The sequence below is a fragment of the Sphaerodactylus townsendi genome, linkage group LG05 (assembly GCF_021028975.2).
Source record: "Sphaerodactylus townsendi isolate TG3544 linkage group LG05, MPM_Stown_v2.3, whole genome shotgun sequence".
NCBI classification, from domain to species: Eukaryota; Metazoa; Chordata; class Lepidosauria; order Squamata; family Sphaerodactylidae; genus Sphaerodactylus; species Sphaerodactylus townsendi.
In genome coordinates, this window is record NC_059429.1 from 135,079,299 (window position 1) to 135,103,752 (window position 24,454).

The 24,454-nt window shown below is 53.4% G+C and overlaps 1 protein-coding gene across 1 annotated transcript; it reads left to right on the top strand.

Annotated features, from left to right (window-relative positions):
* The first annotated feature begins 272 nt into the window (after window positions 1-272).
* Window positions 273-21,609, top strand: LOC125433439 (purine nucleoside phosphorylase-like). Its single transcript, XM_048497947.1, is given in 7 exon segments — window positions 273-373; window positions 9,218-9,381; window positions 12,240-12,343; window positions 14,403-14,578; window positions 18,151-18,341; window positions 21,232-21,284; window positions 21,286-21,609. Coding segments are annotated over 7 exon segments (1,026 nt in total). The 5' UTR covers window positions 273-359.
* The last annotated feature ends 2,845 nt before the right edge of the window (window positions 21,610-24,454 follow it).

A 24,454-nucleotide genomic window follows, 5' to 3' on the forward strand; every position in this document is an offset into this window, starting at 1 on the left:
CAAGATTATGAATTCCTTTGCTGGAAGCACGATCATCATGAGTCGATCACAGGATCTCCGGGGCGCCCTGGGCCCATGCGACGTCTTGGCTGCGGCCCAAGGACATAGTAAGGGAAGAGAGAGTGTTTGGGCTGGAAGGGGAAGTGTGAGAAAAGGAGCTTCTTGTCTGTCTGCCTCCCCCACAAATTTCACTGGCTGAACAGCCTGTGATACGCCCCCCCCCTCTCCCCCTGGAAACGGAGTCCTCTTTATATAGAAAGAAAGAAGGCAAGGAGTGGGACGGAGACTTGGCACGGTATACGGTGTGCAGAAACCTGCCCAGAGTTTCAACTGCTTTTCCTAGATCCAGAATACAAGCCATGGAAAACTTCAGGTAAGGTCTCCCAGCATATGAGAACATAAGAACATAAGAACTAGCCTGCTGGATCAGACCAGAGTCCATCTAGTCTAGCACTCTGCTACTCGCAGTGGCCCACCAGGTGCCTTTGGGAGCTCACCTGCAGGAATATGAAAGCAATGGCCTTCTGCTGCTGTTGCTCCTGAGCACCTGGTCTGCTAAGGCATTTGCAATCTGAGATCAAGGAGGATCAAGATGGGTAGCCATAGATCGACTTCTCCTCCATCAATCTGTCCAAGCCCCTTTTAAAGCTATCCAGGTGAGTGGCCATCACCACCTCCTGTGGCAGCCTATTCCAAACACCAATCACACGTTGCGTGAAGAAGTGTTTCCTTTTATTAGTCCTAATTCTTCCCCCCAGCATTTTCAATGGATGCCCCCTGGTTCTAGTATTGTGAGAAAGAGAGAAAAATTTCTCTCTGTCAACATTTTCTACCCCAGGCATAATTGTATAGACTTCAATCATATCCCCCCTCAGACGTCTCCTCTCCAAACTAAAGAGTCCCAAACGCTGCAGCCTCTCCTCATAAGGAAGGTGCTCCAATCCTTCAATCATCCTCGTTGCCCTTCTCCGCACTTTTTCTATCTCTTCGATATCCTGTGTGTTGATATGTATTGTGTGTTGATATATGTGGAAATGTATTGACATGTATTGAAGTAGCGCTGCTGCTGCTGTTATTGGCTGATTGCTAGGCCTGATGTGTTCAAGTCGCCGTCTGTATTTTGTTTTCTATTTCACAGCTCTTACGCATTTTATTGGCATTTACCATGTTTCAATGTATATCGTCATGCTGTGTTGCCGCCCTGAGCCCTACAGGGACAGACGGGGTATAAATCGAAATACAAATACAAAAATATCACTCTGTGTGTGTGTGTGTGTGTGCCTGTGTGTTACTAAAACTGCCCACTGCCTTCTACACTTGGGATTTACGAGCCTTGCTGGAGTTTCTCTCTCTCCTTTCCAGCTCAAAACAAGATTAAAACCCTGGCTCCTGAGTCAGTTTACAGCAACAATCTCTCCCCAACATCAGTTCGGAAAATGTACTTGGGCAAAGGGTGTTACTGACGCTTGGTGCAGTCTTGACATGCAAGCGCCAGTACGGGACGGTGCCTGGGGTTATTTCACAAGCATTTGTGCCCCAGGTATTCCCAGGACAGCATGTATGTTTAGCTGGTCAGCTGGAGAGACGAGCTGTGACTTATTAACAGAGCACTGCGAGTAGCAGAGTGCTGGACTAGATGGACTCTGGTCTGATCCAGCAGGCTAGTTCTTATGTTCTTATGTTGATCTCTGGCTCCCAATCTTGATCCTCCTTGATCTGAGGTTGCAAATGCCTTAGCAGACCAGGTGCTCGGGAGCAGCAGCAGCAGCAGAAGGCCATTGCTTTCACATCCTGCAGGTGAGCTCCCAAAGGCACCTGGTGGGCCACTGTGAGTAGCAGAGTGCTGGACTAGAAATCAGTGGTGGCGAACCTATGGCACGGGTGCCAGAGGTTATTAGCATTAAACCTAAGACCTAGTTTTGGGGACGCAGTGTAGGTAATCCTGTTCAATGCTGTTAAACCCCACTGATTTTCATGGGAAGGACTAAAGTGCTATCCTTTACCTGGGAGTAAGCTTGGTTGCTGGCAATGGGGCTTGCTTCTGAGTAAACCCTCCTAGGGTCATGATTCACCCATTGGAAGAGTTGCAGGGTTGCTTCAAAGCAAAGCCACTGACTACCACCAAATGCCTTAGCATTACTCTAAGCTTACTCCTGAGTAACACATGCCTCGGAGCCAACCGTTTTTTCTATACTAAAACCTCAGTATTCAGGTGAAATTGCCATGTTGGCACTTTGCGATAAATAAGTGGGTTTTGGGTTGCAATTTGGGCACTCGGACTCGAAAAGGTTCGCCATCACTGGACTAGATGGACTCTGGTCTGATCCAGCAGGCTAGTTCTTATGTTCTTATGTTCTTATGTTCACTGAATTGGCATGCAGAAAGTCCCAGGTTCAATACTCGGCATCTCTAGTTAAACATAACCAGGGAGTAGATGATGGGAAAGATCTCTGTCTGTAACTTTGGAGAGCTGCTGCCACTCTGAGTAGGCAAGTACTGATCTCGATGGACCAATGGTCAGACTCAGCAGAAAGCAGCTTTATGTGTTTCGTAAGCTTCTGGCAGCCCAAAAAGTCAATGCAATTCTGAGATGCATCAAGAGGAGTATAGTGTCTCGATCAAGGGAAGTAATTGTACCTCTCTGCTCTGCATTGGTCAGACCTCACCTGGAATATTGGGTGCAGTTCTGGGCACCGCAATTCAGGAAGGATATTGACAAGCTGGAACGGGTCCAGAGGAGGGTCAAAGGTCTGGAGTCCATGCCCTACGACAGTGATGGCAAACCTTTTCGAGACCAAGTGCCCAAATTGTAACCCAAAACCCAGTTATTTATTGCAAAGTGCCAACATGGCAATTTAACCTAAATACTGAGGTTTTAGTTTAGAAAAACAGTTGGCGCAAAGGCGCGCGTTACTCGGGAGTAAGCTTGGTGAAGCAACCGTGCAACGCTTCGAATGGGTGAATTGCAACCCTAGGAGGGTTTACTCAGAAGCAAGCCCGATTGCCAGCAACTGAGCTTACTCCCAGGTAAAGGATCATGCCCAGGCCAGCCTAGATATGTGTGTATGGGGTGTGTGTGATTTTCCGCCCCCCCATGATGAACTCTGTGCACGCGTGCCCACAGAAAGGGCTCTGAGTGCCACCTCTGGCACCCGTGCCATAGGTTCGCCACCACTGCCCTAAAAGGAGAGACTTAGGAACTGGGGGTGTTTAGTCTGGAGAAGCGAAGGTTAAGGGGAGGACGTGAGAGCCATGTTTAGATATCTGAAGGGATGTCATGTTGAAGAGGGAGCAAGCTTGTTTTCTGCTGCTCCAGAGACTAGGATGAAGTGCAGTAGATTCAAGGTGAAGGAAAAGAGATTCCACCTAAACATTAGGAAGAACTTCCTGACCGTCAGGGCTGTTCGACAGTGGAATTCACTACCTCAGAGTGTGGCGGAGTCTCCTTCTTTGGAGGTTTTTTAAAGAGAGACTAGATGGGAGTCTGTCAGGAGTGCTTTGATTGTGTGTTCCTGCATGGCAGGGGGTGGGACTGGATGGCCCTTGGGGTCTCTTCCAACTCTATGATTCTATGATTCCTTTTCAGACTGAAGCTCTCTGCACAAGGGGCAGGTGTTTAGTAACATGGGAACATTTCTTGGAGGAACATGTTCTGCTTTGTTCACACTTCACAGTCTGGCTTTCTGTTGCAGCCTGACATGCATTTAAAGCTGCATTGATGCTGGTTTTGGGCAGAATGCAAAACTTTTCCGCAGCAAAACCAGATGAAGGGAATGGTCGCAAGTGAGAGATTCTCCCCCACGCACTATAAACGGCATGAGGCTGGAAGTGCCCATCACAGAATCTCACGGAAGATTGTGGGGGGACTGTTTTTCGAAGAGAGCCACAGTCGCAGTGACCAATCGGGGCAGACTGAGCTAGGTCACATGCATGCATTGGTGGTAATGCGATAATTGACATCATGCGCAAAAGAAACAAAATGGGCAGTGGTGGGATCCAAAAATTTTAGGAACAGGTTCCCATGGTGGTGGGATTCAAACTGTGGCGTAGCGCCAATGGGGCTGGGCGGGGCACGACGGGGGCGTGGCCGGGCATTCCGGGGGCGGGGCATTCCTGGGTGGGGCTGTGGCAAGGATGCAGCTGCTGCGCCGGTCCTTGGGTGGGAAACGAATGCACGCAGGCGCAGGCTGCCACGCACGCCGGTGCCCCTCCTGCTAGACTGCTTCAAGTTCTGCACGCTACTGCTGAGAGCAGGGGCGTAACTAAGGCAAAAATCACGCGGCAAAATCACCCATTAGTAACCCCCTCTCGGCACACACAAATAATTAGTAACCTACTCTCGGGAACCTGCGAGAACCTGCTGGATCCCACCTCTGAAAATGGGGCAGTCATTCCCCACATTGTCACTGAAGTGATGCCCCCCACTGAGCAAAGGGCCTCCAAATATTTAAACACGGCTATCACATCACCCATAACCATCTCTTCTCCAGACTAAACAAACCCAGCTCTCTGGGCTCTTCCGCACATGCAGAATAATGCACTTTCAATCCACTTTGCAGCTGGATTTTACTGTGTGAAATAGCAAAATCCACTTGCAAACCATTTCCCCTGCTGTGCCCCCCTTCCTTATAACTGTTTTCCCAAAAGCAAAAGTGTCCGCAGGCCTTGTGGTTCCTCCAAGGTTAAAGCCCTGATAAGGCCCAGCTGCTGTCTGACTCTGGGAGGGAAAACTGTCCTTACAATCTTCTAAACAAGGCCAGCTCCAACACAAGGAGGGATTCTTTGGTGCTACGGTCTCCCAGACTTCCCTGGGTGAGCACAGCAGGGCTCTGACAGTTTTTAGAAGTTAGCCATGCAGATGTGCAGTAGAAGAACGCAATTCGAGTCCAGTAGCACCCAATCTGACCAATGAGATTTGCAGAGAATGAGCTTTCAAGAGTCAAAGCCAGAGGTGGGATCCAGCAGGTTCTCACAGGTTCCCGAGAGTAGGTTACTCATTATTTGTGTGTGCCGAGAGGGGGTTACTCATTGGTGATTTTGCCACGTGATTTTTGCCTTAGTTACGCCCCTCCTCTCAGCAGTAGCGCGCAGAACTTGAAGCAGTCTAGCAGGAGGTGCACCGGTGTGCCTGCGTGCGCCTGCGTGCATTCGTTTCCCGCCCAAGGACCGGCGCAGCGGCTGCGTCCTTGCCACAGCCCCGCCCAGGAATGCCCCACCCCCGGAATGCCTGGCCACGCCCCCGTCGTGCCCCGCCCAGCCCCATTGGTGCTACGCCACTGTTTGAATCCCACCACCATGGGAACCTGTTACTAAAATTTTTGGATCCCACCACTGGTCAAAGCTGCAACGTATTGTCGAAGGCTTTCATGGCTGTTGTGGTTTTTCTGGGCGGCGCGGCCATGGTCTGGTAGTTTTTGCTCCTAACGTTTCATGTTAGGAGCAGAAACTACCAGACTATGGCCACGCTGCCCGGAAAAACCGCAAGAATTAGTCGGATCTTCTTTTGATGCTGCAGTCAGGAAAGGTTGCTTTTCAGGGCACAAATCAACCCCAAGAGGAAGAGGATTAGAATGTGGATCGTTGCCATTCCAGCAAAGTATAAAATGAAACGTGGCCTCAGAATCTTTTCATTGTATTGTGTGTGTTTTTAAACATGAGCCACACCTTTGGCAAGAGGGGGTTTACAGATTCTCAAAGGAACAAGGCAAAAACGGCCACGTTCACTATTGCTTTTTACGGTTACCTTAGAAATTTTAAACATAAATATTAGAAGTGATGATCAAATAAGAGGTTTGAATGTGGGTAAACAATCTTATAAAAGGAGAGCTTGGGAACTTCAGATTTTATATGCACACAAATGGAGGGACAATACAATTCCTTTCTGATATCGAATCGAATTCCTTTAATGGCATATAAATAATTCAACATCAACATGAACATCAATACCACAAGGTAACTTTCAACTTTGGCCTTTACAACTTTGGGCGAGTTAAAATAACGGCATAAAAAAATTTAGCCACAGCTTCCAACAACTCGTAGCTGTGGCTGTTTAAAAGATATATAACCTTCTGGTTATCTGTAATATCTTCATTCCCTTGCAAGAAAGGAATTATGTGCTTCTTCCTCTCTATCTCATAGAAGGGACAATTCAACAGCATTTGAGATACTGTTTCCACAGAGCCCATACGACACGGGCATTTCCTGTCTTTATGTGGAATTCCAAGGTGGCGTCCAAGGCTAAAGGAAGAAGGCAGGGCATTACACCTAGCTAAGGTGATTGCTCTACGCCACCAGGCCTCAACCAGGAGATAAAGATACCGGGATACGGTTAACCTATGACAGTGATGGCGAACCTTTTTGAGACCGAGTGCCCAAACTGCAACCCAAAACCCACTTATTTATCGCAAAGTGCCAACACGGCAATTTAACCTGAATGCTGAGGTTTTAGTTTAGAAAAAATGGTTGGCTCAGAGGCGTGCGTTACTCGGGAGTAAGCTTGGTGGTAATCGGTGGCTTTTCTTTGAAGCAACGATGCAACTCTTCGAACGGGTGAATCACAACCCTAGGAGGGTTTACTCAGAAGCAAGCCCCATTGCCAGCAACAGAGCTTACTCCCAGGTAAAGGATCGTGCTTTAGTTCTTTGCATGAAAGTCAGTGGGGTTTAACAGTGCTTAACAGGGTTACCTACACTGCTTCCCCAAAACTAGGTTTTAGGTTTAATGCTAATAATCAAGCCCAGTGGCCCAGGCCAGCCTAGATGTGTGTGTAGGAGGGTGATTACCACCCCCACATGATGAACTCTGTTTGCACGTGCCCACAGAGAGGGCTCTGAGTGCCACCTCTGGCATCCGTGCCATAGGTTCGCCATCACTGACCTATGACAATACAATTCCAACAGAACAAGACTGGGTTTTTAAAGTCACAGGATATGCAGAGATGGCAAGGCGGACAATGTTTATCAGAGACAAGAATAGAATAGAATAGAATAGAATAGAATAGAATCTTTATTGGCCAAGTGTGATTGGACACACAAGGAATTTGTCTCCGGTGCATATGCTCTCAGTGTACATAAAAGAAAATACATTTGTCAAGAATCATAAGGTACAGCACTTAATGATTGTCATATAGGTCTAGTAAGCAATCAGGAAACAATCAATAGTAATAAAAACATAAAATGTAAAATCATAAAATAAAATGAAATGTCAGCACAGGCTATAGTCATACAGTCATAATTGGGAGGAGATGGGTAATAGGAATGATGAAAAAAGTAGTGCAGTAATTATATAATAAATATATAATAAATAGTTTGACATTATCGAGGGAATTATTTGTTTAACAGAGTGATGGCATTCGGGAAAAAACTGTTCTTATGTCTAGTTGTCTTGGTGTGCAGTGCTCTGTAGCGACGTTTAGAGGGTAAGAGTTGAAACAGTTTATGTCCAGGATGCGAGGGGTCAGTAAATATTTTCACAGCCCTTTTTTTGACCCGTGCAGTATACAGGTCCTCAATGGAAGGCAGGTTAGCAGCAATTGTTTTTTCTGCAGTTCTGATTATTCTCTGAAGTCTGTGTCGATCTTGTTGGGTTGCAGAACCAAACCACACAGTTATAGAGGTGCAGATGACAGACTCAATGATTCCTCTGTAGAACTGTATCAGCAGCTCCTTGGGCAGTTTGAGCTTCCTGAGTTGGCGCAGAAAGAACATTCTTTGTTGTGCTTTTTTAATGACATTTTTGATATTAGGACAGTCTCCTTAAATATTGGAAACCCTTTACAGACTACCTACTGAAATAGAGCAAGAATAGCAGGATTTTAGATTTAAATTAAAACAGCGGATTGGATTAAAATAGTTTAATAAGAAGGAATAAAAGTGGAGGAAACGCTGATATCAACGATAGTCGCAGAACTAGATTTGAGTTTGGATCCATAATGAGGTAGCTGGAAGCCACAATATATGTAGGAGCAGCAGTGGCGTAGGAGGTTAAGAGCTCGTGTATCTAATCTGGAGGAACCGGGTTTGATTTCCAGCTCTGCCGCCTGAGCTGTGGAGGCTTCTCTGGGGAATTCAGATTAGTCTGTGCACTCCCACACACGCCAGCTGGGTGACCTTGGGCTAGTCACAGCTTCTCAGAGCTCTCTCAGCCCCACCCACCTCACAGGGTGTTTGTTGTGAGGGGGGGGGGAAGGGCAAGGAGATTGTCAGCCCCTTTGAGTCTCCTGCAGGAGAGAAAGGGGGGATATAAATCCAAACTCTTCTTCTTCTAATGTATTGAAATTATTTTTTAATTATATTGTGGGAGGGGGGTGTAGTCGTGCCGCGAGGTCAGCGTAAGAACGAGACGAGACGCGGTGATTTCATCTGGTGGAGAGCGCCAGCAGCGGAATGGTGTCCGTGTTCAGCGACTCAGTGCTGGTTCCTGGCACCTTTATTATGATTCTAGTGTAGAAGAGGCGGAGCAGGGGGAATTCAGGGAGGCCGGAGAGTGGGGACTGAGAGATCATCATGTGATGCATGATCTCACCTGGCTGCTACGTGCGGAGAGGAGCATCGGCGTCTGGGCCTAATCCTCACCTGGGGGCAAGGCCATTGTCCCTTTGTCCGGGACACCCGGTGGTTGTGAGCCAGGTAGTTCATGACCTGTGACTCATCGGGGGATGAGGGGTGGGGGAGCGGTGCGACCAGAAGGCCGCAGGAGCGCCGGTGTGCCGGCGCTCTACTTACGGTGCTGCTGGGTCAGCAGTGCATCCCTACAGGGGGGGTGGATTTTGTTTTATTTTTTTCCTTTTTGTCTGTGTTGCCCACATGTGTAAAAACATATATATATATATATATATTTATTTTGGAGGTGGGGGGGAGAAGGAAAAGAAGGTGGTTCTCTTCAGTTCAGGCTCAGATTCATTTTTGTTGCTGGAGAGCCAGCCTGGCGTAGTGGTTAAGAGCAGGTGCACTCTAATCTGGAGAACAGGGTATGATTCCCTGCTCTGCCACTTGAGCTGTGGAGGCTTACCTGATGAATCCGATTAGCTTGTGCACTCCAACACATGCCAGCTGGGTGTCCTTGGGCTAGTCACAGTTCTTCTGAACTCTCTCAGCCCTATCCACCTCACAGGGTGTTTGTTGGAGGGGGGGAGGGAAAGGAGATTGTAAACCCCTTTGAATCTCCTTGAGAGAAGAGGGGGATATAAATCCAGACTCTTCTTCTTCTTTCCTTACAGTTTTGAGCACTGCAGAGAGACAGCGGACTGGCTACTGGGACACACGAAGCATCGGCCCAGAATCGCCATTATCTGTGGGTCTGGACTGGGCCTCTTTGCTGACACCTTGATGAACCAGGAGTCTTTCCCATACATCGATATCCCCAACTTTCCTCTCAGCACAGGTATTGCTCCGCCCTTCCCACAGCCTCTGGCGATTCCCCAGAACTACTTCCGATCTCCAAATCACTGAAATCATTTCTCCTAGAGCAGTGACGGCAAACCTTTTCAAGACCGAGTGCCCAAATTGCAACCCAAAACCCACTTATTTATCACAGAGTGCCAACACGGCCATTTAACCTGAATACTGAGGTTTTAGTTTAGAAAAAATGGTTGGCTCCGAGGCATGCGTTACTCGGGAGTAAGCTTCGTGGTAGTCGGTGGCTTTGCTTTGAAGCAACCGTGCAACTCTTCCAATGGGTGAATCACAACCCTAGGAGGGTTTACTCAGAAGCAAGCCCCATTGCCAGCAATTGAGCTTACTGCCAGGTAAAGGATTGTGCTTTAGTTCTTCGCAAGAAAATTAGTGGGGTTTAACAGCGCTTAACAGGGTTACCTACACTGCTTCCCCAAAACTTGGTCTTAGGTTTAATGCTAATAATTGAGCCTAGTGGCCCAGGCCAGCCCACAGAGAGGGCTCTGAGTGCCACCTCTGGCATCCGTGCCATACCTGTGTTTCTCCAAAAACAAGATAGTATGTTAATTTTTGCTCCCAAAGATGTGCTATGTCTTATTTTCAGGGGATGTCTTATTTTTCTGTGTTCTGTTCGTCGGGCATGCTTCCAAACAAAAACTTTGCTATGTCTTACTTTCGGGAGATGTTTTATATTTAGCACTTCAGCAAAACCTCCACTTCGTCTTATTCTCAGGGGATGTCTAATATTCGGGGAAACAGGGAAGGTTCGCCACCACTGTCATAGAATCATAGAGTTGGAAGAGACCCCATGGGCCATCCAGTCCAACCCGCTGCCCTAGGTTCGCCACCACTGTCCTTGAGGAAATGGTTGCTTTGGTAGGTGGACTCTGCGGAATTACACCCCCTGAGATCTCTCTCTGAATCCCATCCTCCGTAGGCAGGACTCAAAATGGCCTGGACAGATTAGAGAGCTGGGCCAAAACTAAAAACATGAATTTCAACAGAGATAAAGGTAAGATATAGGATGGGGGACACCTGGCTTGACAACAGTACATGTGAAAGGGATCTGGGAGTCTCAGTAGACCACAAACTGAACGTGAGTCAGCAGTGTGATATAGCAGCCAAGAAAGCCAATGCGATTCTGGGATGCATCAATAAGAGTACAGTGTAGAGATCGAGGGAAGTAATTGTACCACTCTAACTCTGCATTGGTCAGACCTCACCTAGGGTACTGTGTTCAGTTCTGGGTACCGCAATTTAAGAAGGATAATGACAAGCTGGAATGTGTCCAGAGGAGGGCGACCGAAATGGTCAAAGATCTGCAGTCCATGCCCTACGAAGAGAGGCTTAGGGAGCTGGGGATGTTTAGTCTGGAGAAGCGAAGGTTAAGCAGTGGCGTAGGAGGTTAAGAGCTCGTGTATCTAATCTGGAGGAACCGGGTTTGATTCCCAGCTCTGCCGCCGGAGCTGTGGAGGCTTATCTGGGGAATTCAGATTAGCCTGTGCACTCCCACACACGCCATGAGCTGGTGACGAAGTTAGTAACAACGGACGAAGAAGACGTGATGCTGCCATAGTGGCTTCAATGTGGCTACACACTTATACTTCTAAACATACATAAAATACAATATAAACAATGCTTATTTGTATTTCTATTCCGGATAGACTCCCTCAGAAGGAACGCTGTAGTCGCTTCCTGCGTGCTTAATCAGTTCGCACCCGGCTTAGTCCAACGTATCATAAAAGACAACAGTCTTGCTCTTCATATATTCATATCCCAATTAATAGTTGTGGGAATATTTTTCTAATATTTACAAAGTTTTTTTCTTTCAAAGTATCTTACTATTTTGGATACGTATCCAAAATAGTAACATACTTTGAAAGAAAAAAACTACAGCGTTCCTTCCGAGGGAGTCTATCCGGAATAGAAATACAAATAAGCATTGTTTATATTGTATTTTATGTATGTTTAGAAGTATAAGTGTGTAATACATTGAAGCCAATTATAGCATACGTGGCAGTTTTGTACTTTTTTTCGGGTCCATTTTTTGACATCGCTTTAAGACGACGCTTATCTTCATAAATGACCTTGGGCTGAGCTCTCACAGCTTCTCGGAGCTCTCTCAGCCCCACCTACCTCACAGGGGGGAAGGGCAAGGAGATTGCCAGCCCCTTTGAGTCTCCTGCAGGAGGGAAAGGGGGGATATAAAATCCAAAGCTCCTTCCTCCTCCTCCTCACCTCTTCTTCTTTCTTCCTTTGCTTCTTCTTCTTCTTCTTCTTCTTCTTCTTCTTCTTCTTCTTCTTGTAGCTTCTTCTTCTTCTTTCTTCCTTCTTCTTTAGCACTTCTTCTTCTTCTTCTTCTTCTTCTTCTTCTTCTTCTTCTTCTTCCTCTTCTGAGGGAACATGATAACCATGCTTAGATATTTGAAGGGATGTCATGTTGAAGAGGGAGCAAGCTTGTTTTCTGCTGCCTCAGAGCCAACACGGAGCAATGGATTCAAGGTGCAGGAAAAGAGATTCCTTCTAAAAGAGATTCCATTAGGAAGAACTTCCTGACAGTCAGGGCTGTTCGTCTGTGGAATTCACTGCCTCAGAGAGTGGTGGAGTCTCCTCCTTTGGAGGTTTTTAAACAGAGGCTGGATGAACATATGTCAGGAGTGCTTTGATGGTGTGTTCTTGCATGGTAGGAGGTTGGACTTGATGGCCCTGGTGGTGTCTTCCAGCTCTGATTCTATAGAGTCCACCCCCAAATCTCCCAGGTTTCCCAACCCAGAATCGACAAGGATAGAGTGGGAAAGAAAGTCCCACACTGTTTGTGGATGAACGTGACGCTCCATCTCTCCTCAGTGCCCGGCCATGAAGGATGTCTCACCTTCGGGGAGCTGCAGGGTCAGCCGTGCGTTTGCATGAAGGGGCGCTTTCACCTGTATGAGGGATACCCTCTTTGGAAGGTAGGCCACTGGGGGCTCAATTACCCCTTACAAAGACCTGTCAGAGCCCAGGGAAAATCAGAAGTTGTCCTAGTTTGGAGGCGACAGGAGAAGCAGCACACACACACACACCCCGCCTCCCTTTTTACCTTACCTGGTGAGTGTGAGTGCGAATCCTTCCCCTCCTTGCAAGCTTTACAGCCCCAATGGTGGGATCCAAAAATTTTAGTAACAGGTTCCCATGATGGTTGGGATGCAAACAGTGGCGTAGCGCCAATGAGGCTGGGCGGGGCACGACGGGGGCGTGGCCGGGCATTCCGGGGGCGGGGCATTAATAATTTCTCTGTTACTGTAAAAAACTCTTACGGTAAAAAAAAGTTCCTAATTTCCAGCTGGTATCTTTCTGTCCGTAATTTAAACTCATTATAGCAAGTCCTATCGTCTCCTGCCAACAGAAACAACTTCAACTTCTCCTCCTAATTGGCTGCCTGTCAAATACTTAATCTGAGATTGCAAATGCCTCGTCAAATACTTCTGACCTGAGATTGCAAATGCCTGTCAAATACTTTGATCTGAGATTGCAAATGCCTTAACAGACCAGGGTGGACGTGGAGCAACAGTCGCTAGAAGGCCATGCCTACATCCTACATGTGAGCTCCCCAAGGCACCTGGGCCACTGCAAGTAGCAGAGGTGGACTAGATGGACTCTTGGTCTGATCCAGCCGGTTTGTTCTTATGTTCTTATGTTCTTACTTTCATCACTTTCCAAATACTTGATTTTGTTTCTAGGAAATCAAAGAGAAAGGATACTGTCCTTAAAGAAAGGAACTTTACCATATTTCTAAAAACAGCTATGTTTTTAAAACTAGCTCCAACAGGAGAATGATCTCCCGTTTTCTTACCTTCGCCTAACCAACCACATGAGGAAACAACAGGACTTGAATGATTTTTGGACCCTAGTGATGGAATTTCTAAGGAAAAGCAGTGGACCCAATTAAGTAACCCCCTCTCGGCAAACACAAATAATTAGTAACAGTCCAGGGTGCTCCAAAGGGAGCAACTGCTGCTGAGAACCTGCTGGATCCCACTTCTGCGATGTGGTCATCCCATTTTATTCTCACAACAACAGGTGAAGTAGGTTAGGCAAAGACCGCAACCGGCTTACTCCAAGAGTGTTCTGGCTGAGAGAGGGAACTAACACTTGCCGCAGTTGCAGGCTCTGGTAAGGTACAGCTTGGCTACCGTAACGCCCTATCTGTAGGCATGCCCTTGGAGACGGTTTCAGTCTTTCGCTGGCCCTATTTTTGGACCTAATGGAATTTCTAATGGAAACTCAGACCCAATTAGTCACCCCCTCTCGACACACACAAATAATGAGTAACCCACTCTCGGGAACTGGTGAGAACCTGCTGGATCCCACCTCTGCAGCCACCTGCAATCACAGCCTCCTGCGCCACAGTAATGCCTTTCCTCCAGCAGCTCTGGTTGGCACAGGCAGCTGCTGTGGCCGTCAAGGAGAACCACGGCTGCGCAATACCTGCATTCGCTTCCCCATCGATGCTGGGGATCTGAGAGGGAGGGTGGTGGCGCGTTTGCCAGCAAATGGGCAAGTTAAGGCATCAGGGGGCGAACAGGTGAAGGTGTCGGTGGTAGTGGGTTTCACCAGCAGACCTCGGCCCCAGCAGCTGCCCAACCTCTGGGTATGTTGATCCCAGCCCTGAGAAAAGAGAAAGGATATCTCAGCCCAGCTGGTGGCAGCGAGCTCTCTGCCAGCATGGCGTAGTGGTTAAGAGCAGGTGGATTCTAATCTGGAGAACCAGGTTTGATTCCCCATTCATCCATTTGAGTGGCGGAGGCTTATCTGGTGAACCAGATGTGTTTCCGCACTCCTACATTCCATCCTGGGTGACCTTGGGCCAGTCACAGTTCTCTCGGAACTCTCTCAGCCCCACCTACCTCACCAGGAGTCTCTTGTGGGGAGAGGAAGGGAAAGGAGCTCGTCAGCCACCTTGAGTCTCCTGACAGGTGAGAAAGGGGGGGATGTAAATCCAAACTCTTCTTCTTCTGTTTCTTCCTGCAGGTCACCTTCCCGGTCCGGGTATTTAAACTCTTGGGCATACAGATTCTGCTGGTGACCAATGCAGCTGGAGCATTGGGGGAGTCGTATTGCATCGGGGACCTCATGATTATCCGGGACCACATCAACTTGCTGGGCTTGGCAGGGCAAAACCCGTTGCTGGGCCCCAACGAAGAGAGGTATGTGTGCAGCAGTGTTCAAGGAAGAGCCTAGCCAGAACGATTTAAACAAGTGCACTTCAGTCTGGGGCCTACAGAACCTCCTCTTCTTTCCCTCCTTCTTGCCCACTCTCTTTCTGCAGTGGTTCACCTCCAGGGAGTCCGCGACTTTGACTCAGCTTTCAGAGGCTGACCATAGAGCTGCCAGTGCAGCCAAGTGGTTAAGAGCGGCTGAGCTGGCCTCTAATTCATGAGGCTGAACCAAGTTTGTCTCCACACTCCTCACACACTGAAAGTGGCACACCTCTTTATCATTGAAGTGAACTAAGATTTGCTTGAAGAAGAAGAAGAAAGAATGAAGAAGAAGGAGAAGAGAAGTGGAGAAGAATGAGAGAGAGAAGAAGAGAGAAAGAAGAAGAGAAAGGAGGAACAAAGCAAAGAAGAGGAGGAGGAGGAGGGAGGAGTTTGGATTTTTATCCCCCCTTTCTCTCCTGCAGGAGAGCTCAAAGGGGCTTACAATCTCCTTGCCCTTCCCCCCTCACAACAAACACTCACCTGTGCCCAGGTGGGTGGGGGCTGAGAGAGCTCCTTCGAGGAAGCCTTGTGACTAGCCCAAGGTCACCCAGCTGGCGTGTGTGGGGAGTGCACAGGCTAATCTGAATTCCCCAGGAAGCCTCCACAGCTCAGGCGGCAGAGCTGGGAATCCAAACCCGGTTCCTTTCTCCCAGGATTAGATACACGAGTTCTTAACCCTTTCTTACCTTGCCACTGCTGGAGAGATGGATTTTATATCCCACTGCAATTTCACCCTTTCTCTCCTGGGAGGACACTCAAAGGAACTTACAAACTCCTCTCCCTTCCCCCCCTCACAACAAACACCCTGTGAGGTGGGTGGGGCTGAGAGAGCTCCGAAGAACTGTGACTAGCCCAAGGTCACCCAGCTGGTGTGTGTTGGAGCACACAAGCTAATCTGGTTCATGGGATAAGCCTCCACAGCTCAAGTGGCAGAGCGGGGAATCGTTCCCGGTTCTTCCAGATTAGAGTGCCCCTGCTCTTAACCACTACACCACTGCTGCTCTCATTGAACTGCGCCCTGGTCTCAAACTCCATGTGGAGTTCAGGTGGGATGCAGTTGCAGGGGGGGGGGGCTCAACTATGTGGTCCCCCCCCCCCACATGGCCTGCTAAAGTGGTAACTGGGGCTCCATCCCCCTCACACACACCCTCATTAAGCTATTCCTGGGGTTGTATGGCTGGTGGGTGGGAGAGCCACAGGGTCCCGGGCGGCTCGTGGTAGTAGACGCAGGCTCCGCCGACTTTGACGTGGTCTGAGGCAGCACGGGAAGAGGTGTCAGCGGGTCCCGTGCCTGTCCTCATTACCACCAGGGTCTGGATCCAAGCCAAGGGGCTGCTGTAACCACACATAAGAACATAAGAACTAGCCTGCTGGATCAGACCAGAGTCCATCTAGTCCAGCACTGCCTACCACTTTTCATAGTGGCCCCACCCAGGTACCTTTGGGAGCTCACTGCACTACAGGATCTCAAAGCAATGGCCTCACTGCTGCTGCTGCTGCTCCTTGAGCACCTGGTCTGCTAAAAGGCCTTTTGCAATCTCAGATCAAGGAGGATCAGGAATTGAGAAGGTAGCCATAGATCGACTTCTCCTCCATAAATCTGTCCAAGCCCTTTTTAAAGCTATCCAGGTTAGTGGCCATCATCCCCTCCTGTGGCAGCATATTCATGGGGCTACTCTGCATGAATATCCCAATCAGCCCCTGGCCGTGTTTACTCTGTACGGTTGTATCCAGTGGTGGGATCCAAACATTTTAGTAACAGGTTCCCATGGCGGTGGGATTCAAACAGTGGCGTAGCGCCAATATGTGGGGCTCAAGGGCAGGGTACCATCGGGCAAGTGTGGCCGGGCATTCCTGCAAGGGCATTAATAATTTCTCTGTTACTGTAAAAAAACTCCTACAGTAAAAAAAAAAGTTCCTAATTTCCAGCCGGTATCTTTCTGTCCATAATTTAAACTCATTATCCCAGCAAGTCCTATCGTCTACTGCCAACAGAAACAACGACTTCTCTCCTCTCATTGACTGCCTGTCAAATACTTGCGATACTTTCAAATACTTAATTTTGTTTCTAGAAATCAAAAGAAGGACACTTTCCTTGAACAAGGCACTTTTACCATGCATTTCTAAAACATGTTTTGTCAACCAGCCTGTAACAACTTAGGAGAATTATCCCGTTTTCTACCTTCGCTAACCAGCCACAGAGGAAACAACAGGACTTCATGATTTTTGGACCTAATGGAATTTCTAACGGAAAAGCGGATTAATTAATTTGACACCCTCTAAAACACAAATGGTTAGTAACCCACTCGCACAGAACTGGTAGGGAACCTTAACTGGATCCCACCTCTGGTTGTATCTGTCAAGCCCTGGATCTGTTCCCAATAACCAGCTCGGTGATTTCAACCAGAAGCTTTTATTGACAGACAGCAGTGTGGCCATGTAGAGAGAAAGCCAATACTGAGGTTCTGACTTTCTATAACCCCAATATATGTTCACCCCTCAACACACACCCCCCTCCTTCCCAAACGTCGGCAGAATATCTTTGGGAAAGCGGTAGCGCTTTCACACTTCAAGGCCAGAAGCGCTGATAAGAACGCTTTCTATGTCACGACATAGTCCAAGGATGGAGACAGCAAGAAAATGAAAGAAGGAAGAGCAAATTGGTGAAAGACAATTCGGATCCCAGTTAATGGCAGGGGCCCCTGACACATCACAATCAGGTCTGACGTTGGAAAAGTCCTAATGAAGCGTGACATCCGCAACCTTCGCACCAGGCAGGCAAGTCACCATGCGGTCATCACGCCTCTCACAAACCCAACTGTCTACATTTCTAATGGCCGGTGGTCCACTTCTGAGAAGCCCCCCACTTATCCCTGAGGGGTATCCTCAGTGCTGAAGGGATAATGATCACCCAGCTAAGGAAGAGGTCCCCACATCTAAAGGGGAGCATCTTGCCTCGAAATCAGGCTGGTACCCTCAAGTCCACAGAACCGCTTCATTCTCCATGACATTTTGAAGAGATATCACCTTAGGAGTGGGACAAACAAATCCTAATAAAAGGAAACACTTCTTCACATAATGTGTGTGATTTGAATTGTTTGGAATATGCTGCCACAGGAGGTGGTGATGGCCACTCACCTGGATAGCTTTAAAAGGGGCTTGGACAGATTTATGGAGGAGAAGTCAATCTATGGCTACCAATCTTGATCCTCCTTGATCTGAGATTGCAAATGCCTGAGCAGACCAAGTGCTCAGGAGCAGCAGCCGCAGAAGGCCATTGCTTTCACATCGTGCAGGTGAACTCCCAAAGTATAAATTTGTGGGCCCTCACTACTGAGTGGCAGAGAGCTGGACTAAGATGGACTCTGATGCAGATCCAGCAGGCTGGATTCCTATGTTCTTGTGATATCCCTTTAAAAGGCGTTAACGGGCGACCTATTATTCGCCAGACCCAGCCTGGTTCTCTAAGCTACCCTGCTGATTTTCCTTGCCGCTCACAGCATCTTTATCTCCGTCAGGTTTGGACCCCGTTTCCCTGCCCTTTCCGATGCCTACGACGGGAAGCTCCGTGCGTTGGCAGCGGAGGTTGCAGGGCACCTTGGATACGCCTCCTTCGTCAAGGAGGGCGTCTACTGCATGGTTGGAGGCCCCAACTTTGAATCCGTTGCGGAGGCCCGGTTGCTGCACTCACTGGGGGCAGACGCTGTGGGTAGGTCACGCTCTGGATCGGAGACCAAACAACCAGTGGTGGGATCCAAAAATGTTAGTAACAGGTTCCCATGGTGGTGGGATTCAAACTGTGGCGTAGCACCAGTGGGGCTGGCTGAAGGGAGACGCATTAAGTCAACCGGGGCATTCCCGGTAGGAAAATTTCCTGGAGCAGGGCTGTGGCGGGGACGCAGCCGCTTCATGGAATCGCCCAGGCGGGAAGCGAATGCACGCAGGCGCAGGCTGCCATGCACGCCGGTGCACCTACTGCTAGACTGCTTCAAGTTCTGTGCGCTGCTGCTGAGAGGAGGGGCGTAACTAAGGCAAAAATCACAGCGAAATAGCCAATTGGTAGCGCCCTGCAGCTTTGCAAATGGCACAAATAATGAGCAACCTACTCTCGGGAACCTGTGAGAACCAACCTGCTGGATCCCACCTCTGCAAACAACACTCTGGAACCGGCTGGTTCAAAAAGCTTGATTGGAAGAATAAATTAGCCTTTGATGAAAAGCCGATTTACAGTTGTCGCTTTGGGCACCCCAATATATTCCACGTTAACCATCCCCCCTCTCACCTTACCACGTAACTTCTCAACAGCGAAGAGGCCGCCGTTTTCCCCCAAAATAACCCCTCCCCCGAAAATAAGGCCTAGCATGATTTTTCGGGATGTTTGGAGGATGCTTAAAATATAAGCCCTATGCCAAAAATAAGCCCTAGTTACAGATTCCCCAGTGCAGCTGATCTGGTCATGGGGGCGGGGGGGTGGGGGTGGGTGGGCACAAAATCATGGGGAAAGGAATTCAGACGTCTTAACGGAGGGGTCTGCTACCTGCGGCATACAGATGTTCATGGACTACAAAATTATCGAAAGCCCCTGCCAGCACGACCAATTAGTCCGTACTGGCAGGGGCTGATGAGATATGAACATCAAATACCCATCTGTAGAGCTGCAGGCTGCAGACCCCTGCCCTAACGCATCTTTTGGAGCAAAAATTAATATAAGACCTTGTCTTATTTTCGGGGGAACATGGTAGAGAGACAGAACTCCAAGGCCAAAGGTTGAGATAAGCAGCCACCTGGCCTGGGCACCCCTACTTGTTTGTTTGGAATAGGAGCAGCAGTGGCGTAGGAGGTTAAGAGCTCGTGTATCTAATCTGGAGGAACCGGGTTTGATTCCCAGCTCACGCACTGGGCTATTAAGGCTTATCTGGGGAATTCAGATTAGCCTGTGCACTCCCACACCCGCCAGCTGAGTGACCTTGGGCTAGTCACGGCTTTTTGCAGATCTCTCTCAGCCCACGCCTACCACACAGGGTGTTTGTTAGCCAGCGGGGGAAGAACAAGGAGATTGTATCAGCCCCTTTGGGTCTCTTGCAGGAGAGAAAGAGGGGATATAAATCCAAGAAGCAACTCTCTCCTCCTCCTCCTCTTCTTCTTCTTCTTCTTCTTCTTCTTCTTCTTCTTCTTCTTCTTCTTCTTCTTCTTCTTCTTCTTCTTCTTCTTCTTCTTCTTCTTCTTCGTTTGTTTGATTTCTAAACCGCCCTCCCCCTAGGGCCGTGGTGGTGAACCTTTGGCACTCCAGATGTTATGGACTACAATTCCCATCAGCCCCTGATGGGAATTGGCAGTGGTATCAAGGTGCTATCTGGAGATATAAGATATCGGAACCTCCTGACTGCTAACCTGAGAGGCAGCCTCGCAAAGGAGCCCATTCCATGGGCTTTGGTGCTGCCTGGATTTATACCCCACCTTTTTCAGTTTTGGATTCATACCCCACCTTTTTCTCCTATAAGAAGACTCAAGGTGGCTGACAAGCTCCTTTCCCTTCCTCTCTCCACAACAGATCCCTCATGAGGCAGGTGTGGCTGAGAGAGTTAGGAGAGAACTGTGACTAGCCCAAGGTCACCCAACAGGAACTCAAGAGTGCAGAAACACATCTGGTTCACTGGATACGCCTCCACCACTCAGGTGGGGGACTGGGGAATCAAACCTGGTTCTCCAGATTAGAATCCCCCTGCTCTTAACCACCACGCCACGCTGGCTCTAGTTGCTGGAAAACAGGAGCTAGCTTGTAGTTGAAAAGCAGCAAGCTTGCGAGCACGTAGGCAGGATGCGTGCCTGTAAGAGAGCTACGACACAAAAATGGAGAGTGTGTTTAAAAACTCTCAGGAATTGTGACAAATTGTGCCCACTCAGTTATAAATACGCATTACTTAGTCAATATCTCCAGGAAATCACATCAGGGAGCCTTAGAAACAGTCAGGGAACAACACATATGTACTGTTAGTGTATAAGAACATAAGAACATGAACTAGCCTGCTGGTTCAGACCAGAGTCCATCTAGTCCAGCACTCTGCTACTCGCAGTGGCCCTGGAGGAATTCACCTTCCCTGGGAAGACTCATTGTGCAGGATGTGAGAAGGAATGGCCTTCTGCCTTCTGCTGCTCCTGGGCGCCTTGTCTACTAAGGCATTTTGCGAAATCTGCAGATCAAGGAGGATCAAGATGGGTAATACATAGATAAAAACTATATAAATCTGTCCAAGCCCTTTTTAAAGCTATCCGGGTTAGTGGCCATCACCACCTCCTGTGGCAGCATATTCCAAACACCAATCACACGTTGCGTGAAGAAGTGTTTCCTTTTATTAGTCCTAATTCTTCCCCCCAGCATTTTCAATGAATGCCCCCTGGTTCTAGTATTGTAAGAAAGAGAGAAAGAGAGTATAAACTGCCTTTTTACGCAGTTATTCTTTGAATACACCTTGTGTGTTCCTCTTTATTGCAATAAAGACGATGCTTTCCTACTGGCCACCCATTTTCCCATTGGACCCACAGTGTTTCCCACAAGATGCGGCTTGCACTCTGTGATTTGCTTTGTTTTGCCACGCAAGGAACAAATTTCACCGCAGCCGAGATCATCGTGGCCCGGCACTGTGGAATTCTGAGTCGACGGCCTATGGCTGATCACTAACAAAGATTTAGCCAAGGAGTCTGAAAACCAGGAGCACGTCAGATCATCTCAGAGTGCTGGGAGGGTGGAGCCAGAGGCGGAGTTTCCACACCCTCCGGGGGCCTGCTGGGAGCACTTGTGGGCGGGTTGGAACCAAATGCAGTCATCAGAAAAGCTTGGCGGCCACCCAGAGGGACAGCCGGACCTGAGCCAGAGTGGAGACTCTGAATGCTCCGAAAACTCCCCTCTGGACTTGAGGGGCCACCCAGGAGAGGACTGTGACTGGGTTTTGCCAGACTCTAAGTCAAATCCACCATAGAAGCGGTCAGTGAGTGATAAGGGCACTTTAAAGTAGGTTAAACCTTACGCCCCACTGCACCAGTTGCTGGGAGGCTCTCTCAGAGCTAGTCCATTTCGAGAATTGGGTACCGACATCTCCTTATAGTCTTTAGCTTACTGTCTCACCGACAGTATGATCCCCTCATCAGAAACAAAACAAAGACTCTGGGGGGGGGGGGTGGGGGGGGGGGGGGGTGGGGGGGGGGGGGGGTGGGGGGGGGGGGGGGTGGGGGGGGGGGGGGGTGGGGGGGGGGGGGGGTGGGGGGGGGGGGGGGTGGGGGGGGGGGGGGGTGGGGGGGGGGGGGGGTGGGGGGGGGGGGGGGTGGGGGGGGGGGGGGGTGGGGGGGGGGGGGGGTGGGGGGGGGGGGGGGTGGGGGGGGGGGGGGGTGGGGGGGGGGGGGGGTGGGGGGGGGGGGGGGTGGGGGGGGGGGGGGGTGGGGGGGGGGGGGGGTGGGGGGGGGGGGGGGTGGGGGGGGGGGGGGGTGGGGGGGGGGGGGGGTGGGGGGGGGGGGGGGTGGGGGGGGGGGGGGGTGGGGGGGGGGGGGGGTGGGGGGGGGGGGGGGTGGGGGGGGGGGGGGGTGGGGGGGGGGGGGGGTGGGGGGGGGGGGGGGTGGGGGGGGGGGGGGGTGGGGGGGGGGGGGGGTGGGGGGGGGGGGGGGTGGGGGGGGGGGGGGGTGGGGGGGGGGGGGGGTGGGGGGGGGGGGGGGTGGGGGGGGGGGGGGGTGGGGGGGGGGGGGGGTGGGGGGGGGGGGGGGTGGGGGGGGGGGGGGGTGGGGGGGGGGGGGGGTGGGGGGGGGGGGGGGTGGGGGGGGGGGGGGGTGGGGGGGGGGGGGGGTGGGGGGGGGGGGGGGTGGGGGGGGGGGGGGGTGGGGGGGGGGGGGGGTGGGGGGGGGGGGGGGTGGGGGGGGGGGGGGGTGGGGGGGGGGGGGGGTGGGGGGGGGGGGGGGTGGGGGGGGGGGGGGGTGGGGGGGGGGGGGGGTGGGGGGGGGGGGGGGTGGGGGGGGGGGGGGGTGGGGGGGGGGGGGGGTGGGGGGGGGGGGGGGTGGGGGGGGGGGGGGGTGGGGGGGGGGGGGGGTGGGGGGGGGGGGGGGTGGGGGGGGGGGGGGGTGGGGGGGGGGGGGGGTGGGGGGGGGGGGGGGTGGGGGGGGGGGGGGGTGGGGGGGGGGGGGGGTGGGGGGGGGGGGGGGTGGGGGGGGGGGGGGGTGGGGGGGGGGGGGGGTGGGGGGGGGGGGGGGTGGGGGGGGGGGGGGGTGGGGGGGGGGGGGGGTGGGGGGGGGGGGGGGTGGGGGGGGGGGGGGGTGGGGGGGGGGGGGGGTGGGGGGGGGGGGGGGTGGGGGGGGGGGGGGGTGGGGGGGGGGGGGGGTGGGGGGGGGGGGGGGTGGGGGGGGGGGGGGGTGGGGGGGGGGGGGGGTGGGGGGGGGGGGGGGTGGGGGGGGGGGGGGGTGGGGGGGGGGGGGGGTGGGGGGGGGGGGGGGTGGGGGGGGGGGGGGGTGGGGGGGGGGGGGGGTGGGGGGGGGGGGGGGTGGGGGGGGGGGGGGGTGGGGGGGGGGGGGGGTGGGGGGGGGGGGGGGTGGGGGGGGGGGGGGGTGGGGGGGGGGGGGGGTGGGGGGGGGGGGGGGTGGGGGGGGGGGGGGGTGGGGGGGGGGGGGGGTGGGGGGGGGGGGGGGTGGGGGGGGGGGGGGGTGGGGGGGGGGGGGGGTGGGGGGGGGGGGGGGTGGGGGGGGGGGGGGGTGGGGGGGGGGGGGGGTGGGGGGGGGGGGGGGTGGGGGGGGGGGGGGGTGGGGGGGGGGGGGGGTGGGGGGGGGGGGGGGTGGGGGGGGGGGGGGGTGGGGGGGGGGGGGGGTGGGGGGGGGGGGGGGTGGGGGGGGGGGGGGGTGGGGGGGGGGGGGGGTGGGGGGGGGGGGGGGTGGGGGGGGGGGGGGGTGGGGGGGGGGGGGGGTGGGGGGGGGGGGGGGTGGGGGGGGGGGGGGGTGGGGGGGGGGGGGGGTGGGGGGGGGGGGGGGTGGGGGGGGGGGGGGGTGGGGGGGGGGGGGGGTGGGGGGGGGGGGGGGTGGGGGGGGGGGGGGGTGGGGGGGGGGGGGGGTGGGGGGGGGGGGGGGTGGGGGGGGGGGGGGGTGGGGGGGGGGGGGGGTGGGGGGGGGGGGGGGTGGGGGGGGGGGGGGGTGGGGGGGGGGGGGGGTGGGGGGGGGGGGGGGTGGGGGGGGGGGGGGGTGGGGGGGGGGGGGGGTGGGGGGGGGGGGGGGTGGGGGGGGGGGGGGGTGGGGGGGGGGGGGGGTGGGGGGGGGGGGGGGTGGGGGGGGGGGGGGGTGGGGGGGGGGGGGGGTGGGGGGGGGGGGGGGTGGGGGGGGGGGGGGGTGGGGGGGGGGGGGGGTGGGGGGGGGGGGGGGTGGGGGGGGGGGGGGGTGGGGGGGGGGGGGGGTGGGGGGGGGGGGGGGTGGGGGGGGGGGGGGGTGGGGGGGGGGGGGGGTGGGGGGGGGGGGGGGTGGGGGGGGGGGGGGGTGGGGGGGGGGGGGGGTGGGGGGGGGGGGGGGTGGGGGGGGGGGGGGGTGGGGGGGGGGGGGGGTGGGGGGGGGGGGGGGTGGGGGGGGGGGGGGGTGGGGGGGGGGGGGGGTGGGGGGGGGGGGGGGTGGGGGGGGGGGGGGGTGGGGGGGGGGGGGGGTGGGGGGGGGGGGGGGTGGGGGGGGGGGGGGGTGGGGGGGGGGGGGGGTGGGGGGGGGGGGGGGTGGGGGGGGGGGGGGGTGGGGGGGGGGGGGGGTGGGGGGGGGGGGGGGTGGGGGGGGGGGGGGGTGGGGGGGGGGGGGGGTGGGGGGGGGGGGGGGTGGGGG